This window comes from Mustela nivalis (genome assembly GCF_964662115.1).
Source record: "Mustela nivalis genome assembly, chromosome: 1".
NCBI lineage: Eukaryota > Metazoa > Chordata > Mammalia > Carnivora > Mustelidae > Mustela > Mustela nivalis.
In genome coordinates this window covers 146,527,780-146,553,504 of record NC_139020.1, presented here as the reverse complement: position 1 = coordinate 146,553,504, position 25,725 = coordinate 146,527,780, and the positions used below count along the sequence as shown (strand labels likewise).

Sequence of the window (25,725 nt, the reverse complement as noted above, 5' to 3'; positions counted from 1 at the left end):
TGTGATGAGAGTTTCCACAGTTAAATCCTGAAAGCCACGTGTAAGAAAACAAAATAAAAATGTTCTGTCTGAGTTGCAGTCTCTAAGACTCAGTTTAACCAAAAAGGGAGTCACTTTTACATTATTTTTTTTTGCTAATAAGATAGTACCTGAGAAGTTACGAGGTGAAGCACGATAGGCATCAGGGGTAGACACAGCTTCAGCTGCTTCGCTTGGACTGTTGATGGGTGTTTGCGGCCAGAAACATTAGCCAAGGCATTAAGAATGTCACCTGCAAAGCACATCCCAGAGCACACACGAAGGTTACAGACCACAAATACTTCAGGATCACCAGTCACTGCTTGAACACTCATGGGGCTGCTGTGATAATTACTTTCCAAATAAAAGAAGTGGGTAGGAGCTGTGTTATTTTATTCACAAATATTGAGATTATAATAGAAAGCTGTGGCCTCTGGGGACAGAATGGATATAAGTTTGATCTTTCATTGAGCAACTTTAAACAGAGTTTATAGTAGTGGTTTTCAACATGGTGATTATTCTTTGTTTTTTTGGTCTTTTCCAAATTTTAACCACAAGCACTTTTCATTTCTGTAAACAGAAAAAATTTATTTAAAAAATTAAAAATGAATCTTGGAACACTGAAAAAAAAATAAATAAATAATAAAATAAAATAAAATAAAAATTAAAAATGGGGGCTCCTGGGTGGCTCAGTCGTTTAAGCACCCAACTCTCGATCTCAGCTCAGGTCTTGATCTCAGAGTCATGAGTTCAAGTCCCATGTTGGGTTCTATGCCCAGCCTACTTAAAAAATATGTAAGTGAACAGATTATAGACTGCAATTTTTAAATAACAGAATAGGATGGAAGAAAAAGGATCAATTCCTAAAACTTCCTATTGGATGATAAGTCCAATCATAAATAAAACTTGTATTATGGACATCTGAATCTTAGCATCACATCCTAAAACAGGATGAATCTGGCACTAAGAAAATCAACTACCAACTGAACAGACTGTACTCTTCAGGTTGAAATCTTATAAAAGGTTACAATCCCCCCCCAAAAAATTTGAAATGTTCTATTTTCAGTCATTAACAGGAAAAAAAAAAAAAAAAACTCTCAAAGTATAAGTAAGGACCAAAAGGATACCATCAATCAGCCATGAAGATATTTTCATTATTCTGATTTAATACTCAACACTTCTGAGTCAAAGTATATTTTACCATAAGAGACTGGATCAAATTTCACATTTTAAACATTTCTGGTTTACAGCTACATCTGCTGGAAAAGCATGGAATGGGATTTAAATAAAATGTATGCATTCCTTAGATTATTTTAGTTTCTCCAAATAACAATGAATAAGAGATTAACTGGGATAGACATCTTTTGCAAATCCTTATGTGATATGTTTATTTAAATTTCTTCAAACTCCAGAAGTTTCTAAGCTTTGAACTTCAAAATTAAAATTCTTTAATATCTATACATTAATGCCTACGCATTTTAAAATTCTTTTGACAGTAAATAAATGTGTGGCTGTAACCTGAACGAAAATTTTTTTCTTCAGAATTAGGCAGAGAGAAATCTCAAGAAAGCCTAAGTTCAATTTTAAGCTCTTAAGATGCTTTCCTTGTGTTGGTTTTTCCAAAATTGCTCGTTCACCACAGAGAACACCTCAGTGTGACCTTTAGCCTGCTCATTGCCTCCGTCATGTCACTGATTCAAAATAACTATAAAACAGATAAAGCAAATCTTGAATTGAAATCTTGAAAGGACACAACCAAGAAAAGATGTCACTGTACTCGCCTGTGATAAGCGAGAGGCAAGACTAAAAAAGAGGCACAACCAAAAAGCTCATGCACAGAAAGGCAGTCAGCATCGGGCCTGCGAAGGAGCCCCCGATTTTACCCAGGATCCGTGGCAGTTCCTGCACGATGTGATGGATGAGAAGGTCCAGGCATCTGGACAGGTATTCATTGCTGCTTTCCTGCTCCTTGCCTGGAGTGGTCTTTCTGCTGTCTCTCTCGATGTACATCACCAGCCTATATACAGGAAAGTGCAAAAGATTACCTCTCATGATAGAACAGTTGATAGCATCTGTCTGAAAATGCCGCCAAGGCAAGTGTTTCCAGGGGGCACAGTCCCAATCATGCTGACATTTGGATTTGTAGCAATTTGTCAGGCACAGTCTATTTTTGCCTTAGAAAAATCAAAATGTTTATGCAGTAAGAAAATAAGGCAACTTAGAATGTATCTGCCAACATATTACAAAATAATGCCCTGATTTCATTTAGCCTTGGCCCAGGAAAAGAAACCGCATTTTTCAGATGACAGATGAAAGGCAGAAAAAGGCATCTGGGCAGAAGAGCGCTCTTGGAGTTTCAAAGATTCAAAGTGGAACCACAAGTTGTCTGCACTTCTGTTGGTCATCAGTACTAAATTTGCTTGGAACCTCAGACAAGTCCCATGAATTCCAGCTCCTTCACTAATTGTGTACATAAATCCAAAGAAAGAGTTTCATTTCAACATTGGATGATATGGATAGCAGATACTATATCAAAACATCTGCATTTCACATGTTCCTTTTCCCCTAGTTTTGTGATCTCTGTCCTTTAACAAACATAGGACTTCTTCAACCCACTGGCATTTAGTACATCAATCTCTGACCAAGTGTGCCCAGCCCAGACCCAAGGAACATACCGGGCCATTACTCCAGACACTGAGGGTAAGGTTGAAAACTTTTAGGCTCATGTTTCATCCCCTCAGCTGAACCCACCAGGCACATTCCCAAATGCCCACTCCTCTTGTTTCTTGAGTGGGCAGTGAGTTCACTGATTTTGTTGCATGAAAGCTCCTTTATATTCCCCATGCCATCATCCCTTGTTCTCACTCATATCACCCAATTTTTACTTCCCAGAGAGAACTTCTTGCCAACTGGAAAGAGGGGGGCTTGTAAATAACACATATAGATATAAAGAATATATACACATATAGATATAAAGAATACTGAAATCGTAATGCTTAGCATTCATGTAGCTCTCTTCGTAGATCTGGTCAGGCTTTTTACCATTTTTGCTCACTATTACTTGGAGCTCTACGTGAACACACGCGGGCAACACTGAATCAAAAGTCTGTTTCCATCAGCCAGTTAGTATCCTCTGCTCAAGTTACTGATAACAGTGCTGGCCACACTCTAACAAGAACATGGCATTCATTAAAATCAGGGGAAACACTCATGAATCACCAGCAGTGTATCACTACTACTTAAAGAATTCACAGGACAAAACTTTCTGATGACAAGTAAACCACAGAAATGAGACCCTGAGACTTCATAATAAATGGACAGGAGATGTGATACAGTGCATGGGGACAGCCTTCTCAGCCAGCCAGCCTGGAGCTTCCAAACACACGCCACCACACACTGTTGTTATGGCCGGAAGCTTCGGAGACAAGAGCAGCAACTTTAAGAATCTCTTGATTAGTTGGCACTGTTCCCTCAGCCCAACCCAAGGAGAGGGACCTGAAAATACCAAGGAGGGGGAAAACTAATCTTCCTTTTCTGCTCCCCAAAAGGGGTTGCCTGACATCTCCCTGCCCAGCCTTAGCCATCTGCCCAACAGCTTTTCTGAAGTGAAAGAATACTTTGTCTCCTCCAAGATGAGTATTTCAAACACACCCCCTAAGCATAATCTGCTCTTGATCCTACTTGCACACTCTTCTACTGTGACCAATCCTCAATTTCAGGAAACTTCTCCTAATTGAATCCATGATGTTTTCTCCCAATCCACCAAGACTTCTCTTTACTTACTTCCTGCTTCGATTATATCCCATTATCTATCATTTTGATACCCTTTTATCCCCTGTCTTTTCTGTGGGCCCATCTAGCCAAACATACTCTGGATGAGTCCAAAGATCAGCTTTCTGGATGCCTGCAAAGAAGGCTGCTGAAGCTCAACTCCACCATAAATGCGTGACACCACTACTGAATGGCCCAGAGCAGTAGCAGCAATCTGAATATCTCATTGGTCAATGTATGTCAGTCTATTTTCAAATTGTTCTTCTCTTCAAACCCCTAAGGGTCCACCCTCTCATCAGACTCTCACTGAGTGATTCTAACTATTGTACAGAGAAAATAGAAAGCGTCATGAAGGAACTGTCCTTCCTAAGTCTCAACATGCGCACCTCCTGTGAATCACATCCTAGCCACATTTCCTCCCATCTCAACAGAGGACCTATCTCTCCTTTGCTCTGTGCTTTAGCTCTCATTCTCCCCTACCTTCTCAGAACCTTAAAACTGCCAATTACTCATTTTCCCTTTTATATATTTACTTTTGGCCACTTAACAACATAATTTTCATAATTCTTCTAACAACTTCCTCATTGCTTCTCTCAGTCCCTTCTCATCAAACCTCTTAAAACAGAAATCTATACCTAGCACCTCCACAGTTCCTCCTACATGTTCCTCAACCCACCTCAGTCTCACTCACGGTCATCACTCACTTGAAGGTAACTGACATCAAATCAAGTGGGCACGTGTCAGCAGTGTTCAACACTGTTGTCACCCCTCCTACTCCTCTATATACCATAACACCATACCTTTCTAGTGTTCTTTTCCAGTTTCTTCAGTTGGTCCTTCTCTGTGTCTTTTGTTGATTCGTGCTTCTAAATGCTCAAGTTTATCAAGACTCAGTTCTAGATCTACTGCTCTTTTCCTACTACCATTTGACCCAGGCAATCTCATCTCCATCAATGATTTGAATTCCACATATACACCTGTATATACTCCAATTCCAGAGCTGCAGCCCAAACCTGGTCTCTATATTCCACTGCTGATTTGACTTCTGCTTTTCTTTGTCTCAAAGGCATTTCAAAATCTACATATCCCAGGTAAACATGAATATCATCCCAACCAACCTGTGGTCTTTCAGAATATAATGTCCCATTGCAAGACATCACTCTCTACCCTATTAATACAAACCAGAAGCCTAAGAGTCATCCTTATCACCTCCTTTACTCTTACTTCCTATAGCACATCAATCATTAAATGTTTCCCAAACCCGTACACTTTTTCGCTCCCAATCAAATGCAAGCTTCCATATTACCTTCTTCCACACAACTACAATAGCCTCCTAGCTGGTGTATGTCCTTCTACTCTGTCATTTTAACCCTTACACACCCTACATCTATGTGGATCTTGTCCACCAGGTTCCTCCTGTTCTTAAAACCTTTCAGTGGAATCCCACTATCCTTAACATGGGAGTACTTTTTTTTTTTTAAGATTTATTTATTTGACAGAGATCACAAGTAGGCAGAAAGGCAAGCTCCCTATTGAGCAGAGAGCCCAATGCAGGGCTCAATCCCAGGACCCTGGGATCATGACCTGAGCCAAAGGCAGAGGCTTTAACCCACTGAGCCACCCAGGCACCCCAACATGGGAGTTCTTAAAACTCCCTATCATGACCTGCAATGCCTATAGGGTCTGGCCCCCAACTGCATTTCCAGCTTTGGTTTGCATTCTTTTCCTCTGGTTACACTGTTCTTCCAGCCCCTCTCACCTTCCCCAGCAACAAGGTATTGCCTCTCTGCCTGCATGAATCTTCTCTTCCCTCCTGGCCAGTGAGATTTTACGATTTTCACACATTTTATAATGTATTTTTTATACCTTTTATGATGTATTTTTGATTATCTGATAGTTTGCATCCCAGGAAATTTAAAAATACCATAGGGCAAGAACCATATCTGATTTTGTTCACCCTATCCTTCTACTTCTGAGTACAGTTCCTGACATGAAATAAGTGCCTGATAAATATTAGCTGACTAGACACATATTGCTATTGAAACTGCCCTAAGTCTTTACCTGGTTCTCTGAAGCAATTCCTTGGTCCTTACTTTTTCCAAGGTCTTTTTCTTAACTCTACTGTTTGATGTGTTTGGCATTTATAGAGCTGTGTTATATAAGGAAGGGAGGGAGAAAGGGAGGGAGGGAAGGAGGGAGGAAGGGAAAGATAAAGGAGGGGAGGGGAGAGAGAAATAAGGAAGGAAGGAATAAAATTTCTAAGAAAAGCTTTTTCTAAGAAAGAGATACCATAAGTAAAATCAAAAAACAAATGGAGGAAAAATATTTCCTCCATTTGGTTCATCAAGTGATGAATAGATAAAGATGATGTGGTATACAAATACAATGGAGTATTATGCAGCATGTCAAAGGAAATCCTGCCATTTGAGACAACATGGATGGATTTTAAGGGCACTGTGCTAAGTCAAGCAAGCCAAGAAGTGAAATACTACATGGTAGCATTTTTGTGTGGAATCTAGAAAGAAAGAGAGAGAGAGAGAGAGAGAGAGAGGAAGGAAGGAAGGAAGGAAAGAAGGGAGGGAGGGAGGAAGGAAGGAAAGAAGGAAAAGAAAAGTCAAACTCATAGAAACTGAGAGTAAAATAGTAGTTGCCAGATGCTGAGGGTGGAAAAATAAAGAGAAGTAGATAAGATGGTTCAACTTTCCGTGATAGGAGCAATAAGGTCAGAGGATCTAATGTAAAACATAGTGACTTCTTAATTTTGGCCATTCTAACTGGTGGTATCTCAATGTGGTTTTGATTTGAATCTCCCTGATGGCTAATGATGATGAACATTTTTCCATGTGTCTGTTAACCATCTGTATGTCTTCTTTGAAGAAGCATTTGTTCATGTCTTCTGGCCATTTTTTGACATGATTATCTGTTTTTTGGGGTGTTGAGTTTGAGGAGTTCTTTATAGATCTTGGATATCAGCCTTTTGTCTGTAGTGTCATTTGTGAATATCTTCTCCCATTCTGTGGGTTGCCTGTTTGTTTTGTAAACTGTTTCCTTTGCTGTGCAGAAGCTTTCGATCTTGATGAAGTCCCAAAAGTTCATTTTTACTTTTGTTTCCTTTGCCTTTGGAGACATATCTTGAAAAAAATTGCTGTAGCTGATGTTGAAAAGGTTACTGCTTATGTTCTCCTCTAGGATTTTGATAGATTCCTGCCTCATGTTGAGGTTTTTTTAACGATTTCGAGTATATCTTTGGTGTGGTATATGTCCAATTTTCCCAGCACTATTTATTGAAGAGACTGTCTTTTTTCCACTGTATACGTATTTCTGCTTTGTTGAAGATTATTTGGCCATACAGTCGTGGGTCCATATCTGGGCTCTCTAAACAACAAGTGTTGGAGAGGATGTGGGGAAACGAGAACCCTCGTACACTGTTGGTGGGAATGCAAGCTGGTGCAGCCACTTTGGAAACAGTGTGGAGATTCCTTAAGGAATTAAAAGTAGAGCTACCCTATAACCCTGCAATTGCACTACTGGGTATTTACCCCAAAGATACAGATGTAGTGAAAAGAAGGGCCATCTGTACCCCAGTGTTCACAGCAGCAATGGCCACAGTCACCAAACTGTGGAAAGAGCCAAGATGCCCTTCAATAGAAAAATGGATAAAGAAGATATGGTCCATATGTACAATGGAGTACTATGCCTGCATCAGGAAGATTAATACCCAACTTTCGTATCAACATGGATAGGACTGGAGTGAAGTCAAGCAGAGAGAGTCAAGTATCATATGGTTTCACTTGCTTGTGGAGCATAAGGAATAACACGGGAAACATTGGGAGAAGGAGAGGAGAAGGGAGCTGGGTGAAATCGGAGGGGGAGACAAAGCATGAGAGACTGAGGACTCTGAGAAACAAACTGAGGGTTTTGGCGGGGAGGGAGTTGTGGGGTTGGGTGAGCCTGGTGGTGCATATTAAGAAGGGCCCATATTGCTTGGAGCACTGGGTGTGGTGCATAAACAATGACTCTTGGAACACTGAAAAAATAAAGCTAAAAAAAAAAAACATAGTAACTATGGTGGAGAACACTTTATTGTAATAACTGAAATTTACTAAGAAAGTAAAACTTAAATGCTCTCAAAAGAAAAATAAAGATAAATCTGTAAGTGGTGAAGGTATTAATTAGCTAGCTGGGGGAGTCCTTTCATAATGTATCAAATCACCACAATCTACTCTTTAAACACCTTAAATTTTATATGTCAATTATACCTCAATAAAGTTGAATCTTTTTAAAAAAGACAAACTGGGGGCGCCTGGGTGGCTCAGTGGGTTAAGCCCCTGCCTTCGGCTCAGGTAATGATCCCAGGGTCCTGGGATCGAGTCCCACATCGGGCTCTCTGCTCACCAGGGGGCCTGCATCCCTCTCTCTCTCTCTGCCTGCCTCTCTGCCTACTTGTGATATCTCTCTCTCTCAAATAAATAAATAAAATCTTTAAAAAAATAAAAAGACAAACTGTAGGAAAATATTTTCAATTCACACCACAAAAGACGATATGTACACACAGACACATATACACACTTATGTATATGTGTGTATATATAGGAGGCATACGTATACATGCCTCCCAGATATCAATTAGAATAAAACTAAGAAGCCAAGAGAAAATATGAAGGACAGGAAAAGGCAATATACAGAGAAGATAATATAAATGGCCCAAGCAATAAGATGCTCCACTTTGCCCATAATAAGAGAAATGTATGTTGGCCCTTGAATAATGTGGGGGTTGAGGGTGCGGAGCTCCCCACACAGTTCAAAGTCCACATATAACTTTTGACCCCCTCAACTGAGAAAACCTAACTACCAATACAGGAACCACAATAGAGCACTTTTTACTGTGATAACACAATTTCCTACAGAGATGAACTGTTGCTCAAGCCCAGACAACTAGTGCCACATGATGTTTTAAGCAGATACTCCCAACACTTGAGCTCACTGCAACTGCACCACGAAGTAGCTATAAAATTCTTATAGTAATACAGTATGTGCTACAGTGAGTTTTATGTAGCTATGATTTAATACTACATCTTTACATTTGCTTATTATCTCTCTCAACTACAAATGGCACCCTGTATAGTATTATGCTTGAGCTGTGATCAATTTTAACATTTTTTAAGATTTATCTACTTATTTTAGAGAGAGTGAGAGACTGCACATGAGTGGGGAGGGGCAGGGGAACGGTGAAGTCGACTCCCCGCTGAGCATGCATATCTATGCAGGGCTCAATCCCAGGACCTCAAAATCACACCCTAAGCCAAAACCAAGAGTCAGACACTTAACTGACTGAGCCATCCAGGCGCCCAAGTTTTAACTTTTTATAATAGATTTATATGTATTTTATGACAGTAAATGGTAAGATAGACTAGTATCTATATATATTTTGTGCATTCATGACATACCCAACTTTTTCTTAATTTTTTTCAATATTTCTAGGCTATACGCTTCATCTGTAAGCTTTTTTCAAATTGTCACAAATCTCAAAAAAATTTTCCAAGGTATTTATTGAAAAAAAAATCTGTATAAATGTGGACCCATACAGTACAAACCCATATTGGTCAAGGGTCAACAGTATATTAAAATAACTGTATAGCCTTCAAATGGCCAAATGCAGAAAGTTTGATAGCAAAGACTGCCATCAAGACTCGGGATGATACCAACACCCCTGTACTGCTGGTGGAAGTATAACTTGGCACAAATCCCAGAGACAGCAGATGGGCAGTTATCTTCAAAATTTTTTTTTAAAAGTCTAGCAAATCTACCTCTAGGAAGAAATTATTCTGTATATAATAGTATACCTGCAACACATTCATATTTTTCTGCTTATAACAGTAAGAAATTAAGGAGGAACATGCCCAGAAAAAGAGGGATGGTTAAATAAAATATGGTCCATCATTACACTGTAACAATTAAAAAAAAGAAAAAAGGAAACTCTCTATATACTATAGGGAAAGAATGATGTATAAGAGACATTGTTAAGTAAAACAGGAAAAGTTCAAAACAGTATTTTTTGTGTGTGTAAACAGACAAATAGGATCTATACTCACATTTCCTTGGATAAAAAATTCTCTGGAAGGATACACAAGCCAAAATGAACTAATAACACTGCTTAGTATTGCATGATGGTGCTCTGGGGCCTCGGAATCAGAGGTGGAATATATTTCTCACTTCTGAATTTTCTTTGATTTTTGAACAATGAATACAAGTTATCTATTCAAAACATGGAATAATATCATTGTCCTACAGAGTCCATTTTTTTAAGTCACAGGAATGAAAGGCACAGCATAGGAAATATAGGCACTGGTACTGTAAAAGCATTGTATGGGGACTGATGGGAGCTACACTTGCAGTGGACACAGGACCATGTACAGAGTTACGGAATCACTCTGTTGTACATCTCAAAGTAATGTAACACCGTGTGTCAGCTGTTCTCAAAAAAAAGAGAGAAAAGAAAAGATATTGTTTCGGTGATATAATGCTCAATAACACATGAGATGCTACCAAATGTTAAGTGCTGAATGCAGACAAAAAGACAATCCCTCTCTGTAAAATCTATGGAGTTATGCTTTGTCACAGTGCCAAGTATCAGGATGACTTTCAAAAAGTCGTAAGCCAATGACAGTCCACAGCACTGCCTCCAAAAGTTTATTATGGTCCGTGGTCCATTAAGATGTCTGATGTTTTTTCTCCTTTCCTTCAGCAGGGTCACTTCATCCAACAATACTAAGATGGAGCGGCCGAACAAACGTGTATGTAATTCCCTGAAGCATTGCATAAAACTGTGATCCTGCACAAATTCTTTTACCTCTTAAAAGCTTAAGTTTTCTAATTATAAATGAGATAATAATTCCCACATTGTAGGATACCGCTGTAACAATTCAATGAGCTAGTAGCCTGGAGAAGGACACACAGTCAATTCTCAAAAAATGGTAGCTAGTATTGTTAATTATTCTTATTACTTTTTTAAAGATTTTATTTATTTATTTGACAGACAGAAATCACAAGTAGGCAGAGAGGCAGGCAAAGAGAGAGAGGAGGAGGCAGGCTCCCTGCTGAGCAGAGAACCCGATGCAGGGCTCAACCCCAGGACCCTGAGATCATGCATGACCTGAGCTGAAGGGAGAGGCTTTAACCCATTGAGCCACCCAGGTGCCCCAATTATTGTCATTATTAATATTAATAATTACTATTACCTCTACCACCAAACTCAAGAAACTGCTTCCTTGAAAGATCCCAGAGGGCAAATTACTCCTCATCCTACTCTCTTACTCACAGATCATCATACTTGAAAATCGTGCCTCTGGCTTCCCCTGCATTTAGAGCCCTGCCTCAAGTGATTACAATAAGAGGGAGTATGCTGTCTTTCAGGAGGTGGTTTGGAAATACAGGTCATTAAAACTTTACTATTCCTGGGGGAGGAGTCAAGATGGCAGAGAAGTAGAAGGCTGAGACTACTTCAACTAGCAGGAGATCAGCTAGATAGCTTATCTAAAGATTGCAAACACCTAAAAATCCATCAGCAGATCGAAGAGAAGAAGAATAGCAATTCTAAAAACAGAAAAACAACCACTTTTTGAAAGGTAAGGCTGGCGGAGAAGTGAATCCAAGGCGACAGGAAGATAGACCCCGGGGGGAGGGGCCCCCTAACGGCAAGCGGCTGAACAACGGACCACAAAATCAGGAATTTTTAAAAAGTCTGTTCCTCTGAGGGACATCGCTCCAGAAGCTAAACTGGGGCGAAGCCCCACGCGGTCAGTGTGGTCTCAGGTCCCGCAAGGTCACAGAAGGATCGGGGGTGTCTGAGTGTAGCAGAGCTTGCGGGTATTGTAAGAGGAAAGCTGGCTACAGAGACAGAGCCGACAGTAAGCTCACAACTCGGGGTTACCTTGAAACAGCCGCAGGCTCGGTGAGCTCAAAGGGCGGCCAGAGGTCAGGCAGACAGGAGTTACTGGGCGCTGTTCTCTGAGGGCACACTGAGGAGTGGGGCACCGGGCTCTCAGCTCCTCCGGGCCAGAGACCATGAGGCCGCCATTTGTATTCCCCTCCTCTGGAACTCTACGGAAAGCGCTCAGGGAACAGAAGCTCCTGAAAGCAAACCCAAGTGGATTACTCAGCCCGGCCCCTGGTAAGGGCGGTGCAATTCCACCTTGGGCAAAGACACTTGAGAATGACTACCCAGGCCCCTCCCCCAGAAGATCAACAAGAAATCCAGCCAAGACAAAGTTTACCTACCAAGGAGTGCGGTTTTAACACCAAGGAGAGCAACAGAATTCTAAAGGAGGAGAAAGCAAAGCACGGAACTCATGGCTTTCTCCGTGTGATTTTTCAGTCTTGCAGTTAATTTAATTTTTTTCATTTTCATTTTTTTTCTCTTCTGCTGCTAAAATTTTTTTAACTTTTGCCCATTTCTAACGTTTTTTAACTAGTTTATCTAATATATATATTTTTTCTTTTTTATACTTTTTTATTTGTTTTCTTTTTTTTTTTTTAAAGATTTTATTTATTCATTTGACAGAGAGAAATCACAAGTAGATGGAGAGGCAGGCAGAGAGAGAGAGAGAGAGGGAAGCAGGCTCCCTGCTGAGCAGAGAGCCCGATGCGGAACTCGATCCCAGGACCCTGAGATCATGACCTGAGCCGAAGGCAGCGGCTTAACCCACTGAGCCACCCAGGCGCCCCTCGTTTTCTTTTTTTAATTCTTTTTTTCTTTCTTTCTTTCTGAACCTTTTTTTATCCCCTTTATCCCCCCTCACAATTTGGGATCTCTTCTGATTTGGTTAAAGCATATTTTCCTGGGGTTGTTGCCACCCTTTTAGTATTTTACTTGCTCCTTCATATACTCTTATCTGGACAAAATGACAAGGCAGAAAAATTCACCACAAAATAAAGAACAGGAGGCAGTACCGAAGGCTAGGGACCTAATCAATACAGACATTGCTAATATGTTAGATCTAGAGTTCAAAATGACAATTCTCAAGGTTCTAGCTGGGCTCGAAAAAGGCATGGAAGATATTGCAGAAACCCTCTTGGGAGATATAAAAGCTCTTTCTGGAGAAATAAAAGAACTAAAATCTAACCAAGTTGAAATCAAAAAAGCTATTAATGAGGTGCAATCAAAAATGGAGGCTCTCACTGCTAGGATAAATGAGGCAGAAGAAAGAATTAGTGATATAGAAGACCAAATGACAGAGAATAAAGAAGCTGAGCAAAAGAGGGACAAACAGCTACTGGACCACGAGGGGAAAATTCAAGAGATAAGTGACACCATAAGACGAAACAACATTAGAATAATTGGGATTCCTGAAGAAGAAGAAAGAGAGAGGGGAGCAGAAGGTATACTGGAGAGAAATATTGGGGGGAATTTCGCCAATATGGCAAAGGGAACGAGCATCAAAATTCAGGAGGTTCAGAGAACGCCCCTCAAAATCAATAAGAATAGGCCCACACCCCATCACCTAATAGTAAAATTTACAAGTCTTAGTGACAAAGAGAAAATCCTGAAAGCAATCTGGGAAAAGAAGTCTGTAATATACAATGGTAAAAATATTAGATTGGCAACTGACTTATCCACAGAGACCTGGCAGGCCAGAAAGAGCTGGCATGATATTTTCAGAGCACTAAACGGGAAAAACATGAAGCCAAGAATACTATATCCAGCTAGGCTATCATTGAAAATAGAAGGAGAGATTAAAAGCTTCCAGGACAAACAAAAAATGAAAGAATTTAAAAACACCAAACCAGCTCTACAGGAAATATTGAAAGGGGTCCTCTAAGGAAAGAGAGAGCCTACAAGTGGTAGATCAGAAAGGAACAGAGACGATATACAGTAACAGTCACCTTACAGGCAATACAATGGCACTAAATTCAATCTCTCAATAGTTACCCTGAATGTTAAGGGGCTAAATGGCCCAATCAAAAGACAGGGTATCAGAATGGATAAGAAAACAAAACCTATCTATATGTTGCCTCCAAGAAACTCATTTTATGCCCAAAGAACCCTCCAATTTAAAGTGAGGGGGTGGAAAAGAATTTACCATGCTAATGGACATCAGAAGAAAGCAGGAGTGGCAATCCTTATATCAGTTCAATTAGATTTTAAGCCAAAGACTATAATAAGAGATGAGGAAGGACACTATATCATACTCAAAGGGTATGTCCAACAAGAAGATCTAACAATTTTAAATGTCTATGCCCCCAACGTGGGAGCAGCCAAATATATAAACCAATAATAACCAAATCAAAGAAACACATCAACAATAATACAATAATAGTAGGGGACTTTAACACTCCCCTCACTGAAATGGACAGATCATCCAAGCAAAAGATCAGCAAGGAAATAAAGGCCTTAAACAACACACTGGACCAGATGGACATCACAGATATATTCAGAACATTTCATCCCAAAGCAACAGAATACACATTCTTCTCTAGTGCACATGGAACATTCTCCAGAATAGATCACATCCTCGGTCCTAAATCAGGACTCAACCGGTATCAAAAGATTGGGATCATTCCCGGCATATTTTCAGACCACAATGCTCTAAAGCTAGAACTCAACCACAAAAGGAAGTTTGAAAAGAACCAAAATACATGGAGACTAAACAGCATCCTTCTAAAGAATGAATGGGTCAACCGGGATATTAAAGAAGAATTGAAAAAAATCATGGAAACAAATGATAATGAAAATACAATGGTTCAAAATCTGTGGGACACAACAAAGGCAGTCCTGAGAGGAAAATATATAGCGGTACAAGCCTTTCTCAAGAAACAAGAAAGGTCTCAGGTACACAATCTAACCCTACACCTAAAGGAGCTGGAAAAAGAACAAGAAAGAAACCCTAAGCCTAGCAGGAGAAGAGAAATCATAAAGATCAGAGCAGAAATCAATGAAATAGAAACCAAAAAAACAATAGAACAAATCAACGAAACTAGGAGCTGGTTCTTTGAAAGAATTAATAAAATTGATAAACCCCTGGCCCGACTTATCAAAAAGAAAAGAGAAAGGACCCAAATAAATAAAATCATGAATGAAAGAGGAGAGATCACAACTAACACCAAAGAAATACAAACAATTATCAGAACATACTATGAGCAACTCTACGGCAATAAATTTGACAATCTGAAAGAAATGGATGCATTCCTAGAAACATATAAACTACCACAACTGAACCAGGAAGAAATAGAAAGCCTGAACAGACCCATAACCAGTAAGGAGATTGAAACAGTCATTAAAAATCTCCAAACAAACAAAAGCCCAGGGCCAGACGGCTTCCCGGGGGAATTCTACCAAACATTTAAAGAAGAACTAATTCCTATTCTCCTGAAACTGTTCCAAAAAATAGAAATGGAAGGAAAACTTCCAAACTCATTTTATGAGGCCAGCATCACCTTGATCCCAAAACCAGGCAAGGATCCCACCAGAAAAGAGAGCTATAGACCGATATCCTTGATGAACACAGATGCGAAAATACTCAACAAAATACTAGCCAATAGGATTCAACAGTACATTAAAAAGATTATTCACCACGACCAAGTGGGATTTATTCCAGGGCTGCAAGGTTGGTTCAACATCCGCAAATCAGTCAATGTGATACAACACATCAATAAAAGTAAGAACAAGAACCATATGATACTCTCAATAGATGCTGAAAAAGCATTTGACAAAGTACAGCATCCCTTCCTGATCAAAACTCTTCAAAGTGTAGGGATAGAGGGCACATACCTCAATATCATCAAAGCCATCTATGAAAAACCCACCGCAAATATCATTCTCAATGGAGAAAAACTGAAAGATTTTCCGCTAAGGTCAGGAACACGGCAGGGATGTCCATTATCACCACTGCTATTCAACATAGTACTAGAGGTCCTAGCCTCAGCAATCAGACAACAAAAGGAAATTAAAGGCATCCAAATCGGCAAAGAAGAAGTCAAATTATCACTCTTCGCAGATGATATGATACTATATGTGGAAAACCCAAAAGACTCCACTCCAAAACTGCTAGAACTTGTACAGGAATTCAGTAAAGTGTCAGGATATAAAATCGATGCACAGAAATCAGTTGCATTTCTCTACACCAACAACAAGACAGAAGAAAGAGAAATTAAGGAGTCAATCCCATTTACAATTGCACCCAAAACCATAAGATACCTAGGAATAAACCTAACCAAAGAGGCACAGAATCTATACTCAGAAAACTATAAAGTACTCATGAAAGAAATTGAGGAAGACACAAAGAAATGGAAAAATGTTCCATGCTCCTGGATTGGAAGAATAAATATTGTGAAAATGTCTATGCTACCTAAAGCAATCTACACATTTGATGCAATTCCTATCAAAGTACCATCCATCTTTTTCAAAAAAATGGAACAAATAATTCTAAAATTTATATGGAACCAGAAAAGACCTTGAATAGCCAAACGGATATTGAAAAAGAAAGCCAAAGTTGGTGGCATCACAATTCCGGACTTCAAGCTCTATTACAAAGCTGTCATCATCAAGACAGCATGGTACTGGCACAAAAACAGACACATAGATCAATGGAACAGAATAGAGAGCCCAGAAATAGACCCTCAACTCTATGGTCAACTCATCTTCGACAAAGCAGGAAAGAATGTGCAATGGAAAAAAGACAGCCTCTTCAATAAATGGTGTTGGGAAAATTGGACAGCCACATGCAGAAAAATGAAATTGGACCATTTCCTTACACCACACACAAAAATAGACTCAAAATGGATGAAGGACCTCAATGTGAGAAAGGAATCCATCAAAATCCTTGAGGAGAACACAGGCAGCAACCTCTTCGACCTCAACTGCAGCAACATCTTCATAGGAACATCGCCAAAGGCAAGGGAAGCAAGGGCAAAAATGAACTATTGGGATTTCATCAAGATCAAAAGCTTTTGCACAGCAAAGGAAACAGTTAACAAAATCAAAAGACAACTGACAGAACCGGAGAAGATAATTGCAAACGACATATCAGATAAAAGACTAGTGTCCAAAATCTATAAAGAACTTAGCAAACTCAACACCCAAAGAACAAATAATCCAATCAAGAAATGGGCAGAGGACATGAACAGACATTTCTGCAAAGAAGACATCCAGATGGCCAACAGACACATGAAAAAGTGCTCCATATCACTAGGCATCAGGGAAATACAAATCAAAACCACAATGAGATATCACCTCACACCAGTCAGAATGGCTAAAATCAACAAGTCAGGAAATGACAGATGCTGGCGAGGATGCGGAGAAAGGGGAACCCTCCTGCACTGTTGGTGGGAATGCAAGCTGGTGCAACCACTCTGGAAAACTGCATGGAGGTTCCTCAAAATGTTGAAAACAGAACTGCCCTATGACCCAGCAATTGCACTACTGGGTATTTACCCTAAAGATACAAACGTAGTGATCCAAAGGGGCACGTGCACCCGAATGTTTATAGCAGCAATGTCCACAATAGCCAAACTATGGAAAGAACCTAGATGTCCATCAATAGATGAATGGATCAAGAAGATGTAGTATATGTACACAATGGAATACTATGCAGCCATCAAAAGAAATGAAATCTTACCATTTGCGACAACATGGATGGAACTAGAGCATATCATGCTTAGCGAAATAAGTCAAGCAGAGAAAGACAACTATCATATGATCTCCCTGATATGAGGAGGTGGTGATGCAACATGGGGGCTTAAGTGGGTAGGAGAAGAATCAATGAAACAAGATGGGATTGGGAGGGAGACAAACCATAAGTGACTCTTAATCTCACAAAACAAACTGAGGGTTGCTGGGGGGAGGGGGGTTGGGCGAAGGGGGGTGGGGTTATGGACATTGGGGAGGGTATGTGCTTTGGTGAGTGCTGTGAAGTGTGTAAACCTGGCGATTCACAGACCTGTACCCCTGGGGATAAAAATATATGTTTATAAAAAATAAAAAATTAAAAAAAAATTTACTACTCCTTTTGATGTAAGAAAAATGTAAACATTTCCTGTAAGGAAATAAAATAGCTATCAGGTCAGTTTTATTTTAAGAGAACATCCAGGATATACAGCCATTTATTAACCCAATCTTCTAGTAAGAGGCATTATGGCTGCTGTCAGCTTTCTTTCTTACATACCTTTCCACTGTGAAGGCCACAGCATCTGTCTACTGGGTTACAGGGGCATAAGAGGCTGAGGTACATACATAGAAAGAGAACCACGACAGTTCCACATCATGGTGCTGCCCCACTTCTTCCCAAAGTGGCTGTCCCAAGGTAGTTCCAACAGCCAGGTAGGAGTTGCCTCTGAGTTGTAAGTTCATTGCTATCTACTGGTGTCAGATTTCATCTTGACCCATCCATATCCTGTAGTCTTCATTTGAATTTTCTTCATTATTAACATGGTAAGCATATTTTTGTATCTCCTCTTTTGTGAAATACCTGGTCAGGTGTTTTGCTCATTCTCCTACTGGGTTTTCAATCTTCTCTTACTGACTTGTAGGCATTATCTATATGGTCAAGATCTTTCTTCTTTCCCTTCTTTTCCCTTCTTTCTCTTTCTTCTCCTTTTTTTGGTCTTTCCCACTGAATTCCTCAATTCATTGGAAACGGATTTATCATATGTATTGGGAAGAAATTGAAATCCATAATTCTTCCAGGTAGATAACCACTTGCCTGGTACTACTGACTAAAAAGGTCCTTCTAAAACTAAGTGTGAAAGAGGAAGGGTAAAATAACAAATACAGGGCAAAGTCTGATTAAAAAAAAAAAAAAGCAGCTTATCCCTAGATTACCTCCTCTACCCAATAAGTCAGGTGACTGCCACTGAACTTGCACCCAAGAAGACATTGAAATTGGAAGGTTTATTCTGAGAGAAAATGAAACAGAAAGTTTCTAGACTGGGAGAAAGTAGACCAAATCAAAGAGACCACTACCAAAGTACAAATAGAGACTAAGTGAATTCCCATTGAGGCTTCCAGCCCCCTTCCCCAGAAGACTCTGAGGATTCTCGCGGCCAGGGCCCAGGCTTCCAGCTGATAACTAGGATGCTCTTCATGCTCTTTAGCAAAACTAGCCCAAGGCAAACATATTAGAGATATTAATGAAGTTCAAATTAAATGTCTGTACAGATGATCTTAGTGTGAAACTCAAAAGTCAAGAAAATTCATTCATGCACTGAGAACTTCTAAAACAGGCTCAATTCTTAATCATGATCAAACCAAACATTACCACTTATCTGCAGCCATGCCTTTGCTTGAATTCTAATTGCTGACATTCATCCATGCTCTTTTCCATTGCTGGATAGTATTCCAGTGTGTGGATATACCACAACTTAGTCATTATTGATGGATGTTGGAGCTGTTTCAATTTATGAATAGTGCTAAGAATATCTTATGCTTGGCACATGTAAACATGTCCCATGTTGGGTAAACACCTGCAAGTAAAATTGCTGGATCACAACGCATTCTTAGATTCAGTTTAGTAGACACTGCAGATGATCAGTTTTCCAAAGTGATTATTAAGACAATTTACATTCCAACAGGGAGATATAAAGAATTCCAGTTGCTCTACATTTTTGCCAAAATTTACATTAACAGATTTTTTTAATCATAGCCATTCTGGTGAGTATCCTTTGGTACATCATTACAATCAAACTGAATTTTCCTGATGATTAATAAGGTTATGCACCTTTGTGTGTGTTTGTGTGTTAGAATGACTTTTGTAAACTGCCTGTTCAAGTCTTGTGTTCATTTTCCTGTTGGGCTATCCCCTTTCAGTTCTTTAGATACTGTAATTAAGAGCCCACTGTTGATTATGTGTGTGTCAAATACCTTCCTGCACCCTATGTCTTATTATGTTATTCTCTTAATGATGTCTTTTGATGAACAGAGTTCCCAATTTTAAGGTAATGCAATCTATCAATATTTTCCTTCTTCAACTGCTTTAGTGTCCTGTTAAAAAAATGTTGGTCAACTCCAGGATCATGAAGATATTTTTATTTGTTATCTACTGGAAGCTTTATTGTTTAAATAACATTTTTATATTTAAACATGCAATCTATCAGAATTGATATTTTATACAGTATAACTTAATACAGTCTCTCTATACTGATATCTAAATTAATCCAGCACTACTGTAAAAACCAACATTTCCACTGTCATCTCCTATCTCTTCTGCTCTTCTTCATGTTTTCTACCCTGAATTTCTCTCTATCCTAACCCCACCTTACTTCAGTAGATTAATTCTCTTTTCAGCTGTGTCTAATCCAGAACTCCTACTTTCAGTTACTGCATTTTTCAGTTCTTGAATCCCCATTTTTGTTTGTTTTTATTGCTCTAGCTCTCTATTGAAATGTCTCATCTGAACAGGAATATACTGATCTAGTTATTTTAAGGTCAACATCGTCTGTATCCTTTGTGGATACTGTTACCTTGTTTGTTTGTTTGTTTTTCATTTGTTTTTGTCATATCATCTTATGTCCTGGTAGGCCTAATTACTTTCTATTGAGGGTTAGATTCTATACATGGAAACTGGAAAAGTATTTTGCAGCCTAGGATTAGACTTCTCCAGACAGAATTTACATTTGCTTCTGGAAGGCAGTTGGGGAATCAATAAGCCTGGATCACTTGAATCCACTCAGATATTGAGATGTTTCAGAAGAGGGCTTCTTTCCTTGTTCCAGGAAATCCCTTATATAAGTAACAGGTAGCTCCAGAAACAGAAAACAGAGAATATGGAAATGTTTATCTATTGGAAATCAGGGGATCCAAAAGAAATCCTGCCAAAATTCACAGGGTATTAAAAAAAGCAAATTAACACTCGTCTATAAGGAACTGATTTTTCCTTGGTATTTAAATTATCTGTTACAAAATGTAATAATGTGCTACCTAACTACCATAGCCTAAAATATATCTTTTATTTTTTTAAGGCGAAAACTACTCAAATAGTTTCCAAACACTAGCACAGACTTTTAACACATAAGAAAATATCCATTATTCTGCTGGGAGAAATAAAAGACTGATGGGATCCATAACAATATCAAACTAACTCTAGAATGACGCTTCATTTCTTTGTGCTCTCCCCAGTGCCCTCCCATTATAGGATGTGTTTACACAGGCTATAGTAGGATAGATTGGCTTTACTGACAGGGGAACATTAGCTTCTAAAAGGATTCACATTCTATGAACAAAATACAATGTGGGAACATTTGAGTGTAGTGTCCATAAACACTTTACAATTGCTCTAAAACAAAACTGTAAATGATGTTTTTAGCTTTCTACAAAGAGATCAAGTTAAAAAGACCAACAATCTGCACTGTAATCCAAGTAAAACATAAAAAAAATAAGATTCACTCCTCTTCCCCTCCCCCATAACCTGTAATAGAATTATTTCTGCCTAGGACACGTCTTCTTTCCAATCTACTGCCTGGTCCCCCATTTCCTTCCATTTATTCTGTGCGTCATTCCCACCAATCTGACCACAGTGTTCTTACTATCATCTCCCAAGGAATCTTATGCTCATTCCACACACATACACCTTTATAGGTCCCTGATCTGCCTCCTGCTGTACCACGTGAGTCTGCAGCCAAGCCTGCCATATCCTAAACTTGTTTATATCTCCAGTACTTATATCAGTGCAGTGCCTTTAGTAAAATGAACTCAATGAGCACAAGGATAATGATATTCATTTATTAGCTCAATATTTACAGTGTCCACTATGTGCTAAGCATTTTTCTAGATGATGGGGATAGGGCTCATGGAATGTACATTCAAGTGGGAAAAAGATAATTAACAAATACCTACAAAATAGTTTACACAGTGGTAAATCCTAAAAGTTAAAGAAGAGTAAAACAATTAGTCACTTGTCAGAGAAGGCATCTCTGGCAAGATGACATTTAAGCAGAGAGCAGATGGAGTGAAGAAGCGAGCAATGTGGAGGCCAGGGCAAAATGTTCCAGGCAGCTGGGAAGGCACAACGCAACATCCCAAAGCAAGCATGTGCTTGGTGTGTTCTTGTGTGGCTGGAGCACAGTGACAGAAAAGAGCAGAGAGATAGGCTCCAGATCTTGTAAGACATTAGAGGCCATGGTAAGAACCTTGACTCTCACCCTCAGTGAGAGGGAATGGCATGATCTGACTTGTGGGTTAAAAACAGCTCTGGATACCATGAGGAGAACAGATTATACAAACATAAGAATAAATACTAGTGAAGAGCCAGTGTCATAGTTCGAGTGAGAAATTGTCGTGAGATTCTAGGTATTTTTTTAAGGTACAAATAATTAGACTTGTTATTGATTAGAGATGTGAGATGTGAAAGAGAGAAGCCAGGAATAACTATGTAACTAAACAGCTGGGAAAACGGAGTTGCCATTTTTTGAGAGGGGTACAGACCAACAGAATAGCAAATCTGGGGTATAAAATCCAGCATTAGACAAGTAAGTGTGGATATCATGTTGGCTGCTGACATGCGAGTTCAGAGGTTAAGGTCTAGGCTGATGACACTAATCTGACAATGATCTGACAATGACCCACACGCAGATGGTAGGTAAGGCCATTAAACTAAAAGAGATCTCCAGCATGGGACTACTACTGAGATGGGATCATCAGGGAGGACCAGCAAAGGAAACTGAGCAAGACCTAACTAGTGAAGGATGAAGAAAACCATAAAAATTATTCTGGATGCCAGGCCACCCTGAAAGTACTTCAGAAGTACAGGAGAAGACAGTGGACTTCCAGTTTCTGGTAAAGGTAAGTTAGTTATTCAGACAAACCTCCCCACTATAAAAAAACACAAAAAAGAAACATGCTGAATATATATCCATTTAATAATCATATTAAATTATGTAGAGCACAAATAAGCACGGGAAAAATGCCCAAGTAATTGTCTACTGTTATACAGGAAAGGCGTGGTTCATATAGGACTTTCAGGGACAATATACTTGGGCACCAAAAGTGTTGTCTCTGAAACAATTCAAATGGAAGAGATGGTGATACTCCCTGGAATACCATGTCAGATGTTTCAGAAAAAACTCAAAGAGCTGATGTCAACCAAGCTGTGGTAACACCTCAATAAAACAGCTGAAGAAGATGCCTGTGGAGTGTTAAAATGAATCCGTCTTTTGAAATGCAAGAATGGAAAAAATTTCTAAACCAGTATATTCTTTTATGTAATTTTAAGTACATACATGTAACCACCATAATGGGTTTAAAATTTAGAGTTATAGGTAGATATGTGTATTTCATCAAATTCCTTAAAAAAATACACACACACACACACACACATATGTTCACCATGGTTCCAACAAGCCTTTTTGAATCTATCACTGAAAAACTGGGTGTTTGTGTTATAATCAGAATCACCTTGAATTCAACTAACTCCAAGATGTTTTCATCAGATTATTCTAGCTTTTATAAGGAAAATAAATCATGGGGGGGGTGCAAGATTAGAAACAGAGAAACCAGTTAGCAGGCTAGTGTCATAGCCAAGGAGAGATGCTGTTGGCTTGAACGAAGAGTAGGAGAGGTCTGGATGGAAAGTAGGTAAACGGGGAGGTTTAGGAGGAAGAGTCAATATGTTTTGCTGGTGAAATGGACTAAGTGATGAAAACAACAACAAAAACATGAGCTACTCAGAGGTTTGGGATCAAATAACTAGATAAAGAATACTACCTAATGTTAAATGCTATTGAGATGGTGGAGTCTGGGAGTGGAGATGGAGGTGGAAAGCAGATCTGGTTGGTACCGGTTAACTAAGAGGAGATTCCTCTTAGGCATGCCACTGAACATTGAACACATGGTGATCAATCATATAAGCCTAGAGTGGTAAGAGGTCATTTCAGTGCCTACCAGCAGATAAAAGGGTTTGAAGCCATTGGATTAGATGAAATCACCTCAGAATGATAGGAAACAAGGAGCACCTAAAATGAAACAGAAGAGGGATAACCAGCTAAGAGAGCCTGACGTGGAATGAAAGCAAGGACTGTCCACCAAGTTCCAACTGTGAGCTCTATAACTACAAAAGTAGATTCTGTGTCCAGTTGGCAAGTTGAACCCAAGTATTTTACCTCCCATTTTTGCATCTACAACCAGGAAACTGTACCATTCACAGCCAGAACCTTAAAAGAATTTCCTAAAGATGATGGTGCAGATATAAGTGCACTGAGGGAGGGCTCAAATGCCCAGGATGGAAAACCTGGCTGAGAAGTGGGGAGAACCCCAGCAGAACGTGAAGCTCTAAATGGCAGGGAAACAAGACAGGTTTATAGATGTAGAGCCTGACAAGGGGAGGGAAGTTTCTCAACCCTATGAACTCTTTTTATATTTTTTAAAGATTTTATTCGTTAGAGAGAGGGCAAGCTCACACGAGTGGGGGGAGGAGCAGAGGGAGAAGCAGACTCCCCACTGAGCAGATGTTTAACCAACTGAGCCACCCAGGTGCTCCCCCCACGAACAACTCTTAAAGGAACTGCATATCAGCAAGCTTGGTGCAAAGGCCATGCTAACGAAAAGGAGGAGCACAGAGGGATTACAGGAAGAAAACTGATTATCATTTTTTTTCCATCAAGGTAAGTATACTCTTTCATCCCCATCACCTACTTCCTACATTTCCCCCACCACCCTCTCCTCTAATAACCATCAGTTTGTTCTCTATAGCTAGGAGTCTGTTTATTGGTTTGTCTCTTTTTTAAATTTGCTCCTTTGTTTTGCTTCTTAAATTCCATATGAGTGAGATCATATAGTATTTGTCTTTCTCTGGCTGACTTACTTGGCTCAGCATTATACTTTCTAGCTCCAACAAAACTATTGCAAATGGCAGGATTTCATTCTTTTTATGGCTGAATAATATTCCATTATATAATATACACCACATCTTCTTTATCTGTCTTATACTGATGGACACTTGGGCTGCTTCCATAGCTGGGCTATTGTAAATAATGTTGCAATAAACATGGGGGAACAAGTATCCATTTGAACTAGTGTTTCTGTATTTGGGGGGTAAACACCCAGTAGTGTGATTACTAGATCATAGGGTAGTTCTATTTTTAATTTTTTGAGGAACCTCCATACAGTTTCCCACAATGGCTGCATCAGTTTGCATTCCCACCAATAGTGCATGAGTGTTCCTTTTTCTGCACATCCTTGCCAACACCTGTTGTTTCTTGTGTTTTAGATTTTAGCTGTTCTGACAGGAATGAGGTGACAGCTCATTGCAGTTTTGATTTGCTTTTCCCTGATGATCAGTGATGGTGAGCATCTTTTCATTTGTCTGTTGGTCATTTGGATGTCTTCTTTGGAAAAATGTCCATTCTTGTCTTCTGCCCATTTTTAATCAGACTATTTGTTTTTTTGTATTGAGCTGTATCAGTCCCTTATGTATTTTGGATACTGTTTATCAGATATGTCCTATGAACAATTCTTAAAGGACCCACAAACCAGCAAACTTGGCACAAAGGCCATGCTAACTAAAAGAGGGAGCACAAGAGAACTGCAGGAAGGAAATTTTTTAAAGCAAAGGGATGACTTGATAAAAAGAAAAAAAAAGTGGCATGTTAAGGAATATTAATCTAGTAGTGGCAGGAAGGATCAGAAAGGGAGTAAGCCACACAGGCAATTAGCAATTACATGTGAACAGGTGGAGGAGAAACAGAAAGGAGCTCAAGAACAGAACAGACTGCCTGGAAATGGTGTGACTAGGAGACAAGATTTTCATAATATTGAGAGAGACAAGATTTCACAATATTGAGAGAATGGCACCACTTCCCACACTGTGGGAAGGCAATTAGATAGGTTTTAAGAATGGAAAAGCCACATACCTTGCTTTAATTTAATCCATGCCCTTCCTGAAGATGCTTTCACCTCTGCCTTCCATTCAAACCCCCTAGCCCCAGGACATCTCCACTCCCCTCAAGTTCTAC

At 39.4% G+C, this 25,725-nt stretch overlaps 1 protein-coding gene across 9 annotated transcripts in view; it reads right to left on the bottom strand.

Annotated features, from left to right (window-relative positions):
• Positions 1-25,725, bottom strand: part of ULK4 (unc-51 like kinase 4) — a 636,882-nt gene that overhangs the window by 422,209 nt on the left and 188,948 nt on the right. For all 9 annotated transcript variants that reach the window (XR_014310110.1, XR_014310111.1, XR_014310112.1 and 6 more), the window contains 2 exons: positions 1,902-2,035; positions 150-271 (listed from right to left, as the gene is read on the bottom strand). Coding sequence is in view for 4 of the 9 variants with exons in the window: in XM_082724762.1 (XP_082580888.1) it covers positions 150-271; positions 1,902-2,035 (256 nt within the window). In the remaining 5 variants the exon portion in view is untranslated. The remainder of the gene's footprint in view (positions 1-149; positions 272-1,901; positions 2,036-25,725) is intronic.